This window comes from Lutra lutra, chromosome 1, assembly GCF_902655055.1.
Source record: "Lutra lutra chromosome 1, mLutLut1.2, whole genome shotgun sequence".
NCBI classification, from domain to species: domain Eukaryota; kingdom Metazoa; phylum Chordata; class Mammalia; order Carnivora; family Mustelidae; genus Lutra; species Lutra lutra.
This window is the reverse complement of record NC_062278.1, coordinates 67,801,563-67,816,709: the sequence shown is the minus strand read 5'-3', so window position 1 is coordinate 67,816,709 and position 15,147 is coordinate 67,801,563. Positions and strand designations below refer to the sequence as shown.

The window sequence follows — 15,147 nt, the reverse complement described above, 5'->3', positions numbered from 1 at the left end:
CTTGTAATGAGTGTCTGCTTAACTTGTTTCTCTGAATCCTACGTTTTCCCTAAAATGGTAGTTAAATATAAAAAGAAGGTCTAAAAAATGCAGGGTTTTGGTTTTTGTTCTTGCCAAGGTAGTATTGTACTTATAATTACAATACCTGGTTGTCTGTCTCTTTGTGATGTTATCATGTCACCAGCCTTGTTATCCGTGATAAAATTCACCATCAGTTTTTTACCTGTTGGTTTTTAAAAAAAAAAAAAAAAAGATTTGAGATCAAAATTCAAATTGGATATAAGATTAATGAAAAAGTGAATAAAAAGAAAAGCTAAAAAGATAAGTAAACAAATTAAATATATATGGCAACATAGATATTACATGTGTAATACATATATATGTTGATTGCAACATATATATCATGTGCCATGTCTGTACGTATATTATATATACAGTATATCAGTATGTATATTTATTAATGTATGAGAAATTATACAGGACTACAAGTGACAGAGATAAATGTCTATCAAAGATGATGGTTGATAAAATATATACAAAAACTTATATGTGTGCTAGAGTTGTTGAGTATATAGGAAAAGGAAATATTCCTAAAGGAGGACACTCTCAAAACTTTATTCTCTAATAAGGCAAATTTCAATTTTAGACAATGTCTCCTAAATTAGTGTTGATATTGATAAACAGAATCAAAGGCCTTGAACTCATGCTGTCATTGACTTTAATGCAATAAATAGAATGATAATATTTTTAAGAAATGGGGGTTTAAAAGAAAAAGAAATGGGGGTTACATAGTTCAAAACACCTGTGTTCCAAGGCTGAACAATAACTGAAGCTCGGTAAGATAATTGTGAAGGGCAAAAAGATTTGATAATTTTGCACACACCCACTTACATATCCCAAGTTTAGATTATTCAAAGAGAAAGAAAAATAATGTCAAAGGAAGAAGAAAAGCTAGCTCAACTGGGTTTTATTGACTGTATTGTGCAATATTGATTTCCTGTCATAAGGTGTTTGCAGCCGGATTTTGCTGACTATTGTAAATTGAGCTTGTAACATGCCAGAAATCCAAATGTGTTTTATTTCTCATATGTGAATAGAATTTAAATTAATTGATCAATATTGGGCTTTATATTTCTTTCAGTAATAGAAGGAACACCACTGTGTCCTTTAGTTAAAAATAGGGAGAGAAAAAAAAAATTGTAATAGCCAGTGACCCAAGGCCCCTAACTGTAAGTGATTCATATCGCCTGTCCTCTGTCTCCTGTCCTCTGTCTCCCATGGCTCTTAGGACAAACAATTATTTGGCACTTAATTCTTTCCTTTTACTATTCATTTTGCATTTCAGCCACTTCTTTTCCTTTCCATTTGTTGAATCCACCTTTCCCCAGGTTATAGCATCATCTATGGTTGATTTTTCTGGCCTTCAGCCTTCTTGTTTCTTAATTTCCTAAAATGATCTATTTTTCTTTATTATTCATAGGCAGAAATGTAGGTATAGAACTTATGCATACCCCAGAAGCTTGCCATTTTTCCCTCTGGCAAAAGGTGTGAGTGCCATGCCAGGTTCTTATGTTTTTGCTCTACCGAGGTTTGAATCCAGTCTCTCTCTCTACCTAAAAAAATTCCTGAGCTGTTAGCCTCCGAAGACAGAGCTTTAGGAGAAGTCAAGTCAACCTACTTTCAGATACCTATTGGGCATTCATTTATTCGAGTAGTCTATAGACTCAGGAAAATAAAATTTGAGTAGTTAGATGAGTAGTTGGAACTCCATAGATGGCGAGGATGGGTTGATATATGAACAAGTAAATGGAAGAAATTGGGACAAAAGTAAGTTTATAGGTGGTGGATGAGCAAGAGTCAGTAAAGTATGAGTAAAATAGTACAAGCTACCTGCATTTAAACATTATGCATCTATATCAAAGTAAATTCTACTCAGCTGTTTTGTTTTTAAGGATTTTATATATTTATTTGTCGAGAGAGAGAGAGAGAGAGAGAGAGCGCACAAGCAGGGGGAGCAGCAGGCAGAAGGAGAAGCAGGCTCCCCACTGAGCAAGGAGCCCAATGTGGGACTCGATCCCAAGATCCTGCTATCATGACGCTTAACCAACTGAGCCACCAGGCATCCCTTATTCACCTCTTCATTATTATTTATCACAGGGATTATGACCGGGAACAGTTTGCTGATAACCAGATCCCACTGTTGGTAATAGGGACTAAACTGGATCAGATTCATGAAAACAAGCGCCACGAAGTTTTAACTAGAACTGCTTTCCTGGCTGAGGATTTCAATGCAGAAGAAATTAATTTGGTATGTGTTCTCACTAATGTATACTTGTGTTATCACTGGATAAAGGCAAAACCAAAGACTTAACGAGTCACAAATTCTTTTTTTTTTTAAGATTTTTTTTTTTTTCTTTTTTAATCTGACAGAGATCACAAGTAGGCAGAGAGACAGGCAGAGATGGGGTGGAGGGGGAAGCCGGCTTCCGCTGAGCAGAGAACCTGATGCGGGGCTCCATCCCAGGACCCCAGGATCATGACTTGAGCCAAAGGCAGAGGCTTTAACCCACTGAGCCACCCAGGTGCTTTATACTAAAATCAGGCATTTGGGTTCTGGTCCAAAATGTAATGAAGGTTAGAATCAACATAGACTGTCAGATGGGGACAGTCAGTCCAACTTCCTTGAATGCTGATCTGTTGGAATGTTCAAACTTTGTCCTATGAATAATATAAATCTTGGGCTTTTTCTTAAAAAGATTTTTTAAGATCACACCAAAATAATTAAATTAGGGTAACAAAGAAGGGTCACTGACACCTTAATTATTCTTGCTTTAGAAAAGCCTCTTAGTTTCTTAAGCTGCAGAATTTAACTTAAAGGGCAAACAAATAGATAAATGAGAAAGCTACAAATTGTAAACTAGGAGTGCTTCATGAGCATAGAGTTTCTTCCTGAGATATGTAGCTCAGTTTGAACCGAACACTAAAAAGGCTAAGAAAAGTTCTCAAATAAGCCAGATAGTGTTGCCCAGAGAAGGATCTTGGCCAACAGCCTCGGTCACCATTTAAATGTCATTGTTCACAAGTTGGATTTCTGCGATGTATTCAGTGCCCTGGCAATTCCAGACATACGGTGGTAGTGGCTGTTTCATGATACTAGTGACTATCATATACTGAACACTTAATTTGTGCCACACACTGTTCTAGTGCTTTATGTACATTATCTCATACTTGTCTTCACATCAACACTATAAGGTAGGTGCTGTAACTATTTCCATTTTAAAGATTAGAACTAGAAAGAGGTAAGTAGGCCATGGTTATACGGGTCAAACCAGGCACTCTGACTCCCAAGCCAGTGCTCTACAATTAAGCCTATTTTCCACTTAATTATTGTCCAGCTAACATTTAGAATCTCAGAGTTGAAAGAACTCTTAGAAATCATCTAGATCACTAATTACCCAAACCTGACTGCATACTCATGTTATCAATGTAGCTGTGAAAAAATTTGAATAAGTGCCGCACAGCTGGAGCTTTTCATTCATAAGGTCTGACAAGAGGACCAGAACTGTAATTTAACTAATGACTCAGGTAATTTTGATGCCCTTAACCCTGTACATCAACATTTGTGAACACTGCTTGCTTCAGACCAACCTCTCCCCCATAACTGCATCAACTTCTGCCTGCCATTCCATTGTTTTTTACATTCTGCATTGCCATGGGGGGTCCCTTATTTTTCTCACCTGCCACCATGGAATATTCAGTGTAAATGCCCTAGCTGGTTGCACTGGACCATAGTATTCCAGAGGACTTCTGTTAACATAGAGTATATCATATCTTTGTTGAAGCAGTGCTGAAGTTACTTTGTTTGAACATTATTTGCAGTGGGAAATTACCATTGAATACACTTAATTTGTTCCAGAAATTACTTTCAGTGTATTTTGGAATATATCTATTTGTAGTACTCCTGGGTTTTTGTGACCATCACCTGGGTATGTATTTTTCCTATTTTCCTTGCAAAGGGAGGGCCATCTTTTAATTGTTAACAAGATATAAAGGTACTCAGGTGGTGGTACTTTGGCACACATGGTTTCCACAGAGTTCACATACAACATACTTTTGGCCTGTTATCAGTGTACAGATTCAAGAACACAGCAGAGACAACAGGAGGGTTTTGAGGATGCAGGGGAAGAAAAAATGAGGAGGAAAATTTGATACGAGTTTCAAAAAGAAATAGCAGTCAGAAAGACTCAGCAAGTAAGTATAAAGCCTCCAGTAAAAATGTAACGTGACAATATTCGTGCTAGCATCTTTGGTTACTATATGAATTTACTTAAAACTATTTTTAAAAAGACATAAGAATCAACATAAATGTCTATATCAAAGATGGAATCAAAGTTACCATCTTATGCCTAAAAAACAAGTTGGTTTAAATTATAAATAGGGAGATGATTACTTGTTTTTTAAAATCCTGTTAGGCTTATTGTGTCTAGGACAGATTTTTCTCTGTTTACTTCAAAGTGATTATATTGAAGCATCTTCCCTAGTTAATATTCCTTTCACAAGCTTAGATAAGCTATTTAAAGCTATTAATCTTCAGTCTTTGCCCTCAGCCATGATCAGTGGCAGATGGCTCTTTAAACTCTAAAATTCTCATCCTAAGATCATAGGGTTTCTCTGGCCTGGTCAACCTGTAACTGGAAGCCCTAGAATTAAGTTTTGGGAGGTTCTGCTTGTTTGCTGTTTGATTTGGTTTTTATATTTAGCACTGTAGCTCTATTTGGAGTCATCTCTAAAGTGTTGACATTGTGATGACTAATCAATATCCATTTTGTAAAACATGTCTAACACAAGTCTACCTCAGGTTTGTCTCTTACGTGCCCCAATTGCCATGTAAATGTGTTCAGACGTTATTTCAAGTACAACAGTTTACACGATGATGTTTCAGTCTATTTGATCCATTCATGGAATTAACTTTTATTACGTTAGGCGCTTTTGTGCCGGAAAATTCAATCTGATGGCATTTTCTTAGCATGAAAAGAGAAGGGAACTAATATTTCAGTATCTGCTATGTATGTGCCAGACATGCATTATCTTACTTAATTTTCACAAAAATCCTGTGGGATAAGTATTACGTTATCCTCATAACACAAATGAGTAAGCCCAAGTCTAAAGGCATAGTAATCTAACCAGTGTCACATAATGTAGAGATACTATGACAGATACTTAGATTCAAAACTTGCTGGCTTCAAAGACCTAATTTTTCTAGTACTCTAATGATTTTTGTAAAGTTTGTTGTAGTCTCTTTTTTTGTGTGGTTTTGGAAAATGTATTCCAGCTTCCAGCCAAAATTAAAAATGTGAGCCTCAAAATATTATATGTGGATATAATAGGTGATTATTAGAAAATTTACCAGAAAAGAATCGTGTGGGCTTAAGAGATTACAAAACAGAATAAATGCAATAGCAGTGATTTCAGGAATTGCCCAAGGGACACAGACCATCTGCAACTGAAAGACAAATACAATCTTTGTAAAGGAGCTTACACGCTATCTTCAGAGTTTGGTCTTAGGTGGCATTTGAAGTAAAATTCAAAGTGCTCTATCTCTTAAGGTGGCGAGTTAATTATTACAAGCAAAAGCAACTTAACATTGAAATTCCAGGAAAGGATAATAAACCCTTTGAGATCTTTACTGATCATTGTAATTTACTAGTTACCTCATTTCAATGTTCCAGATTGTTTGGTCTCTTCTGGGCACCATTTTTTTCCCTATTTTTCAAAATTCTATTTAATAGTAATATATCTATCATTCATTATTATTTATCATTAAAAATAATACTTAATGATATTTAATAATAAACTTACTCTTTATTGTTTATTACTATCAAAAAATATATCATTCATTATTATCTTTATGGCCTACCAAATGGTGTAGTACTTTGCATTCAATGAGTGAGAAATCCCAGGCAATTGTTCTGTGTGTTCTTTGCTCCTCTAACTCCTTATTTTCATAATTCCTGCTATTCATATCAACTGCATAGTACTTAATTAGATGATGCTAGTGGGTAACTAGTACTAAAAAATTAAGTGTTAACAGTTTTTAATGGCTGTTTCTGCTCTTAGGGTAAATGTAGGTGAGTCACATGATTAGTGTCTTGGTTTTGTTATTGGATTAGCAATCCTGTCTTCCTTTATGAATTATTTGATGATGAATACATTGGTTCAGTGTCTTTTAAAATTCAATAAATAGCAAAAAGTGGCCTTACCTTCCTTTAGCACTTTGTGCGTCATAACTTGAAAATTACTTGAATATTTTATGAGAGTATTATGCCTAACATTTTATTATAGAAATACGCAACCAGGAACAGTAATGACTAACAAAGAGCTTATGTTTCTTAACTTTTAATGGCGCATCTTGTGTTTTATCTTCTAGGATTGCACGAATCCACGGTATTTAGCTGCAGGTTCTTCCAATGCTGTCAAGCTCAGTAGGTTTTTTGATAAGGTAATAGCTTCAATTAAGTTATTTTTAAAGTTAATTTATATATTATGAGAGTTTAAATTCTTTGTAGAATGCTTTGTCCTTTTATTCCTTCATCCTGAACTTCATAGCCTGAATACTTGTTTTGCTCTCTCTTATCTGTTGGTATAATTGCTCAAGTCCTGCTGACGTATTTATTTTATCACCAGTGTTCTCTAAGCAAAGGATGAAAGCTACGAGATTTAAATGAGTTATTTTAAAAGTTACCAGATTTCCCTCCTTAAAACGGATTATATTTTCCTATTTTCCAGCTCTTTTTGTACTTACTCACATCCCCTCAACCCCCACGAACCCAGGAGATTCTGCTTAGTTGAAGCCCTGAGTTCTTTTTCCTCTCTCAGCTAATATTCTCCACATAAATGTTACCTTTATTTTTAAGGTTATGTCATCTCCTAGATTCCCTAATTTTTCTTATCAGAAAGCTTGTGTTCCAAATATTGACTCTTGCTAGCATCATCTTATGGCCTGAACTGGAATGAAATTGTTGAATGACTCAGCATACCTGTGATTTTGAGCACTGTTTGTCTTTCCTTCACAAGGCCGTGTGGCTGCATCACACATAGTATTGACCAAGTTTAAGGTGTTTGCCTAATGTTGACATGACAAAGTAAAGTGAAAGAGAACATATTTCTGTATGTAGTATTGAAAAAGATTAATTTCTGTATTACATTTCCTTTTAAGGATACAAGAAAAACACAGCCCTTCTCATAACTCTTCTTTATGAATCATTTTTCTTTTACCATTGAGGGATCTCATATTTCGCCCTTTTGTCCATTATGTCATGATAAGATAAGCCCCACACCCCTTTGACCACTGGGAAATTTTGCTTCATTGCACAACTTCCCAACTGGAGTGTGGCAGAGACAGTACAGGTGTGCTGACATAGTCCCTCAGTTCAAGCAGCCACAGTCCGTCGGGCTGAGTGATCGGCAACCCCCTTCATTTAACCCAGTGTGCAGTACAAATATTAGTATTTTCTAAACATGCCATGACGTGAAAAATGTTGGGAAGCACTGCAAGGGACCAGATTTTCTCTCCACATTTTTTTCAAACTTCAAACATAAGAACTTCTGTTTCATTTAGACCCGTGTCCCCATCTGATATAATCTTCTGTGCCCTGAGAACAACAGCTTACAGATCTTTGTCTGACTCAGAAAGATTCCACAATATATTGCTTAAATTTGTTAATAATTTGTTAATTTGGAAGTTGGTGAAGGGAATAAAAAGGTAAAAACTTTCAGTTATAAAATGTATAAGTCACAGGAATGAAAAGTACAGCATAGAGAATATACTCAATAATATTATAGTAACTTTGGTGACAGATGGTAACTGCATTTACTGCATTTTGTAATGTATATAATTGTCAAATTACTATGGTGTAATAACCGGAAACTAATATAATATTGTATGCCAACTATACTTCAATAAAAAACAAGTTCTTTAAAATATGTAGTGGTGGGGCGCCTGGGTGGCTCAGTCAGTTAAGCAACTGCCTTCGGCTCAGATCATGATCCTGGAGTCCTGGGATTGAGTCCCGCATTGGGCTGCCTGCTTAGCGGGGAGTTTGCTTCTCCCTCTGACCCTCCCCCACTCTCATGCTCACTCTCTCTCACTCTCATTGTCTCTCAAATAAATAAATAAAATCTTTTTTAAAAAAATTCATAGTAAGTTAGATCCTAGAAAAACAATGGGTTATAGACTCGGGTTGTGACCCGAGTTGTTCGGCAAGACTTGATTTTTTTTTTTTTAAAGATTTTATTTATTTATTTGACAGAGAGAGTTCACAAGTAGAGAGGCAGGCAGAGAGAGAGAGGGAAGCAGGCTCCTTGCTGAGCAGAGAGCCCGATGCGGGAATCGATCCCAGGACCCTGAGATCACGACCTGAGCCGAAGGCAGCGGCTTAACCCACTGAGCCACCCAGGCGCCCCTCGGCAAGACTTGATTTAAAAAAAATCAGAGGGAGCTTGGTTAGTTTTAAGTTTTAAGAAGATAACAAGATTTGGTAAGAGAAAGACACTGCAAGTTGAAAGTAGGGAATTATGAGCAACAACAAAAAGGTACCTTCTCTCTTCATTACCTAAATCTCAGTGAAAGGTATGTGGATTAGGAAGTTGGCCAGACCTCCAGACTAAGGTGGTTGCCTGAAACCACAGGACCCAGCAACTAAATTTTGTCCAGTTTTCTATTTTAGTATAAAGATTTATTTTCCAAGAGGGAACCTAGGTCCTCCTCCAGATTCCCGTTAGGAGTGATTCCTCCCTCCTTTAAAATGTTAGGATTTTCCTGGCGTATTTGGAGGGAAAGAAAATCAGCCTCTTCTTGGTTTTTGTGGGATTGAGCATTTTGAGATCTAGGCATCATAAACCAGCTTTTCTACCTTTGGGACCAGCAAATGCAACCTTACCCTCGGTCTCCTGGAGCTAAAAGTAACCCAGCCACAGTCTCAAAGAGAGAAAGAATCCAGATGATTTGGCCATCAAGCCAGTGAAAGCAAGGTAGCACAGCCCTGGAAGAAGATGCCATGCTCTTATTTAGGGGAATTCTTAGTTTCATAATTCTGGATTCCAGTGTCTTAGATTTAATCTGCAGCTAATGGTTTTTCTTAGCCACAACAATTCTGTGTAAAGAAAATCATACTGCGTCTGCAAACATGACAGTTTGTCCAGTGTTAGAATTCGTCATTTTTTAAAAGATTTATTTATTTGAGGGAGAGAGCAGGCATGCCAAGCCAGGGGGATGGGCAAAGGAAGAGGGAAAGAAGCAGACCCCCCATTGAGCTCCTATCACCACCCTAAGATCGTGGCCTGAGCCAAGACCAAGACTTAGATGCTTAACTGACTGAGCCACCCAGGTACCCCTCATTATTTTTTTTTTAATTATTTTCTGTCATCTGAATTTTAATCTCTAAACACATTTTAAACTCATTATATTAGGGCATATATTCTGAGAGCATTTTTTCAGTAGTAGTGATGGATTTGTGCAGATACATCCACTGCTTTACCTCATTTCTCCTGCTGACCAAATACAGACGGTTCTGAAACTACTGAATCAAGGGTGTGGATTCAGACCATGGAAAGGAGCTCATTGAATGCTTCTGATCTCCATTGAGGACCTACTGAATTTATCACAGTGTTCACCCTGGGGATATGGCAGTTCACATAGTTTACAAACTCCTCTGTAAGGAATAGCTGGACTATTGTAGTAGTAAAAGTGCTCTGCTTTTATCTTGTGGATTCTGTTTTGTATACCTGGGCTGACTGCTGGAAATTTGAGCCAGATTTGCTTCCATACACTGAGAACTGCATGAGTTATTATTATGTCATTCACTGATTATTTAGTCATTTTTGTGTGTTCATTTATTTTTCGATCTATTATTAATGCTTTGGGGAAAGAGGCAAGCTTTTATGGAAATACGCCCACATCTTATTAGCTCTAGATGTAACTCATTGTACTAAATGTCCATAACTATTGAAAAGACTCTTAATTTAGATATATGCCTTTTAGTCCCATTAGTGGCAACTGCAGTGAACCACTTCTCCAGGGATAGTTGTTAAGCCCTAAAGTCTTTATTTGTTTCTCACAGGTCATAGAGAAGAGATACTTTCTGAGAGAAGGTAATCAGGTCTGTATCTGTTCTTAATAAAGTGGGTTATTAAACTCAGGGAGAGGTGATTTCCAAATTTAGTTTCAGAAGTGGTTGAAAAAGGGGGGGGGGAATCTTTTGTAGGCACAAGCGTTTTCTTCTGTCCTCAGCACAAAAGAAAAAAAAAATCAGATCAAGGGAAAATAAGGTTCCAAGAAACAAAAAAAAACGCTGGGATAAGGTTATTCTATTCTATTATAATATAATAGAAGGAAATCATTTGCTTAAGACTGCAGAAGTATAATTGCAGAACCCATCACAATGCAGGCAATTCCGATAAAAGTGCAACTGGTGGGTGTTATGAGATTGACCTTCCTCTCCCCTGATTTAGATGACACTACCACCAATTTGTTGGCAAATGTTTTCCATTTCGGTAGAATTTATTTTACTATTTGATCAGAGTAAAACCTCAGAGAGACAGTTCTTTAAGGAACAACAACAGGCCAACATACAGACACAGGAAATAAGGGAGAAAATAGTAAAAGCTATTAGCATTTGAACTCCGCATGCTGACTTAACGTGATTCTCTTTCTTGCGGACAGATTCCCGGCTTTCCTGATCGGAAAAGGTTTGGGGGAGGAACATTAAAGAGCCTTCATTACGACTGAATCACACTCATCATCTGGAAGAGTGAGCAAGCCGTGGCAGTCATGCACAGCCTCCTTCTTGCCATGTTGATGATTAATGTTGCAGCCTTTTCACAGAATCATCTTAAAAGGCCACCCTTCAGCCGCACCTTTCAATGGAAAGCTGAAAGGAAGTGACCGTGTGGGAGGTCCAAACTTTGTCCCTGTCCTCTCTGCTCCTCACCTTTCTGTCCCTGTTTCTAGATTATGTAAAAGCCCTGTGGAAATAGGAGATGTTGTCAAAGTGATGCAGTAAATGAGCAGTGACAGAGTGCTGCAGAGAAAATTTACTCTTCCCAGAACTGGAAGGTTTTTATAGGTCTGTAATTTTCCCCACACTCCTTGCTGGAGGCTTAATTAAATACTTCAGAAATGTATCTCTGTTGTTTGACCCTCTTGAGGGGAAAGGTTATGTTAACCAGCCCTGGGTCATGCAACCCAAACAGTCTCTGTCATTTTCAGAGAAGCAAAATGGTGTTATTTAATTGTGGCCCCTCTCATCGCACACAGGGATGCCTTAAGAATAGCAGCCCTAGTCTCCCACTCCTATGCTTTGCAAGTGGTTTGGTGGCTAGAAGAGGCAGGCTCAGAGCTGGAGTTAAATATAGATTAATAATACATAGAGAATGGCAGTACCAGAAAAGAAGAATTCTCCCAGAGATGGACAGCTCACTCACTAAATCCTTCACTCTAGGTTCCAGATGTCTACACTGTCTTATTGTGTTCTATTTGGAAATAGGTGGGGTGAGATCTCAGACCTGTATGAGAGCACCAAGAGAGAATTACGGCCTCTTTGGTTTCTGGGTTTTTTGTTTTTTTTTTTAAGGAAAGTCAGCTCCTGAAATGCCTCTTAACTGTAGTCAGTAAACTAAGAATTTTATTCTCTGTGTCAACAATGTATTTATGGAGAGAAGTAAAAATAAGTTCCACAGCAACACATTTACATGAATTATGGACTAGGATTCTTAGATTTCATAATCCAACGTTTTTTGAGGGTGGTGGTGTATATGTGCGTATGCATAATTGTTCATCGTTACTTTTTTTACCCATCTTTTCTGCTTGTTTAATTCTCTCTGCCCTGGTTCTTTAATATATAGACCTCATTTCCAAAAACTGCAATTTGCTGCCTTATTCAACACCCATTTTCCTGCTTTGGCTCTGCAGCAGGTCAAAAATCACTCCTGATTTTGTTCCATATTAACAAATAATAATAAGCACACAATTTCAGCTTTGCATTTTAAAACTAGGCAAAAAACACTAAATTCACTTTCTCTTGCATTTTAATTAAATTTCAGAAGTCCTTTGGAAATCCAGGTATGCTAAAAAGAGGCACTTAGAATAAGAACATTAGGCAGTGCTTTTAGAAAAGCAGTTGTAGCAATTTGGAAAAGGATTTTTAAAGCACTTTTCGTCAGCTAGAATATTCTCCAGTCTTTCTTCGCATCCTCGGCCACAAGACTTAGCCCTGATTTTTTTCCCACAAAAGGGAGCTATGCAAATCAGGCTCTGTATGTGGAGTTTGGCACAAGCCTGTTGTGACAGAGACTTGCAGGTAGGAAGCAGAAAGTCAATGCATAGACAAAGACCTGAGCCAACTAAAGCTCTTTGTATTCCTCTTTTAAGAAATAAATTTTTTAGGGCGCCTGGGTGGCTCAGTGGGTTAGGCCGCTACCTTCGGCTCGGGTCATGATCTCAGGGTCCTGGGATCGAGTCCCAAATCGGGCTCTCTGCTCAGCAGGGAGCCTGCTTCTCTCTCTCTCTCTCTCTCTCTCTCTCTCTCTCTCTGCCTGCCTCTCCATCTACTTGTGATCTGTCAAATAAATAAATAAAATCTTTAAAAAATAAAAATAAATTAAAAAAAATAAATTTTTTAAAATTAGGATATAAAAAAATAAAATACAACAACACGAAAACAAAAATTACCATATAACCTTTTCCTCCTCTCCCTCTTTCTTCCTCTTTCTTGCCCTTCATTAAAAAAAAAAAAAAAAATCTCAGTTTCTTTATTTTCTCCCTTATTAAAAAATAAAAGTCACTCATCACTGATGGCTTCAGGGTTCTTGAAAACAGAACAGTACTCCTCAACTCCCATTTCTTCTTGCTGTCAGGCTTGACTCCCTAGATTGTAGTTTTCTGGGAAAAAAATGATTTTTAATCTATAGTAAATTTGCTGCAAGTATTAGTAACAGCAAAACAAGGCTGTTTGCCAAAATGAATGTTGTTATGTTATTAGCCAAAGTTCTTGAAAAAGAAACATAATTTTTCCTAAGATTTCCTGAGACCCGCTCATCAGAATTGCTTTTGGATAGTCAACCAATGTAAATACTGAAATACTTCCTGAAAAGTGTTAATTAAATCTTTAATTTTCTTGATGAAACAAGTGACTGGCAATAGAGAAAGGTTGGTTTTTTTTTTTTTCCTGTTGTGATTTAGATGTCTAACAAATATTACTTATGGTGGAGGCAACCAGAAGTGAAGGCATATGGTCACTCCTCTGTCCCTGAGGTGGTAGGGCCCTCTGTTGGAGTCCAACTAAAGATTGGATTGGCCTCTCCACATCCAAGCTCTGAAAAGAATTGCTGCTCCCAAAGGGGTCAGTCCATATCAGCTATATCTCCAGTTCTCAGAACTCCCTAGAAACTGAGGCATCCATGGTGGATTCCGAGTGCCTTGACACTGCTGTTTATCTGTCCATTCTGAAAACGGACTGCGTGGGACTGACGTGCTGGGCCTTCAGACTGAGATGAAGAGCTCTAATTGCTGCCATGACCAGAGCTTTTGCGCGTCCATTTCAACAGTGTACGCCGGAGCACCCCGCCTAGGGAGGACCTTCTATGGGTTTTTAATGTTGGTTTAATTGAAATTTTTAAGGCATGAGTAGCATCTATTTTAAGAAGTTTGAAGATCTAAAAGGATGTCTGCATTGACTTAATATCTGTTAAAATTCCAAGGAGGATACTGTTTGGGGGAAAGAGGAAAAGGAAATAAAAAATTCATTCCTCTGTAGTCCCCAGACTGAATTAAATCACTGTGGTAGGAGAGGAAAGTTTCTGGGAGATCTAGCCCTGGAGAGAACACCGAGCCCTTCAAATATTCTCTGGTATGTTTTCCTGAGGCAAAATTTGAGCTTGAGCCTACCAGGGCTGCTCAGTAGAGTACGAGAAAGGGGTCCGACTTTCAGTAACTATTAGCATCTCCATTAAAAGGCTCAGAGCAATGGCTTTTAAACTCAAATGTGCATTAAATTCCTCTGAAGTTTTTAAAATGCAAATCTTGGGATTTCATCTCTCCCACTTGCCAAATTCTGTGTACATAGGACAGAGCCAAGGTTTTATATTTTTCACAGACAAACCAGGTGATTCTGATGCAGATAGTCCAGGAGCCACACTTTAGGAAAGATGATAAACTCCTATCACAGAGAATACATCAATCTAGGCTCTCTACTTAATGGCACCTTTACAGTTCATCAGAATTCACCTTGGGCTTCCTTTCCATGATCTCACCTTAATGAACTGAGCTGCTTGTCCCTCAGGGTTATACATGCCACAGCAATCATGAAATGACGGTCACATCCTCTATTGGCAAAACAGGAAATGATTGTTTCTGATGTACTGCTACCATTTTTATTATTACCATGTTCTATGTTCTAGGTGTATCTATTTCTAATAAGATGCCCTGCTATCTTATCTGCGGTCCCTTTCTTGTACCACATTTGTTTTCTCAGCGGGCTAATCACTAAACTTTACCAAGGTCATCAGTAAGTACTGGTCAAAGACGAAACCCCTGAACTCCCAACAAATATGTAAAATCTTGCTCAGTACATCTACCAGTGCCGTCTGTTTCTTGGAGACCCTCTAACTATAACTCCTCTAAGTCCATCCTGGAGTGATTACTCTGCAGGCTTGTCACACTCCTTCACATTGCCCTATAATAATCCCCAGCTCCCAGGATGTAATGTTTTCTATTTTCTTGGTGTGGATCAGTGGTCATCCAACTGGGATGGGTATAAATATCCCCCCGCAAGACTTTCAGTATCCCCAAGAGGTACATGGGCCTAGATAAGTTTAGGGTAATCATTTTCCAAGCCATCAATCTGCACGTGTATGCTAAAGTTGATCAGCTTGTGAATACAGCTCAATGCCAGTTACTTCCCACTTGTGCGTGCTTTCACAATCGTCCTTTTCCCGCAACAAAAAAAGATACCTCTTACATTGGAATATGATATATTGCCCCAGGGAGTATATGTCTTAGGATGCCAACAAAAGGACAATTCTAAATATTTTATTTAAGGACTTTATTCCACTCACACAATTACTATTAAAGAAAAGTACAGACCTCTCAAG

General features: G+C 37.8%; 1 protein-coding gene across 2 annotated transcripts in view; it reads left to right on the top strand.

Moving 5' to 3' along the window:
• Positions 1-12,439, top strand: part of RABL3 (RAB, member of RAS oncogene family like 3) — a 31,808-nt gene extending 19,369 nt beyond the window's left edge. The window contains exons 5-8 of one of the 2 annotated variants that reach the window (XR_007126657.1): positions 2,158-2,308; positions 4,129-4,251; positions 6,428-6,499; positions 10,119-10,157. Coding sequence is in view for 1 of the 2 variants with exons in the window: in XM_047726174.1 (XP_047582130.1) it covers positions 2,158-2,308; positions 6,428-6,499; positions 10,119-10,157; positions 10,721-10,786 (328 nt within the window). In the remaining variant the exon portion in view is untranslated. Of the gene's footprint in view, positions 1-2,157; positions 2,309-4,128; positions 4,252-6,427; positions 6,500-10,118; positions 10,158-10,720 lie in introns of those variants that run through there. The other variant, XM_047726174.1, reaches the window with a different exon arrangement.
• Positions 12,440-15,147: the final 2,708 nt, after the last annotated feature.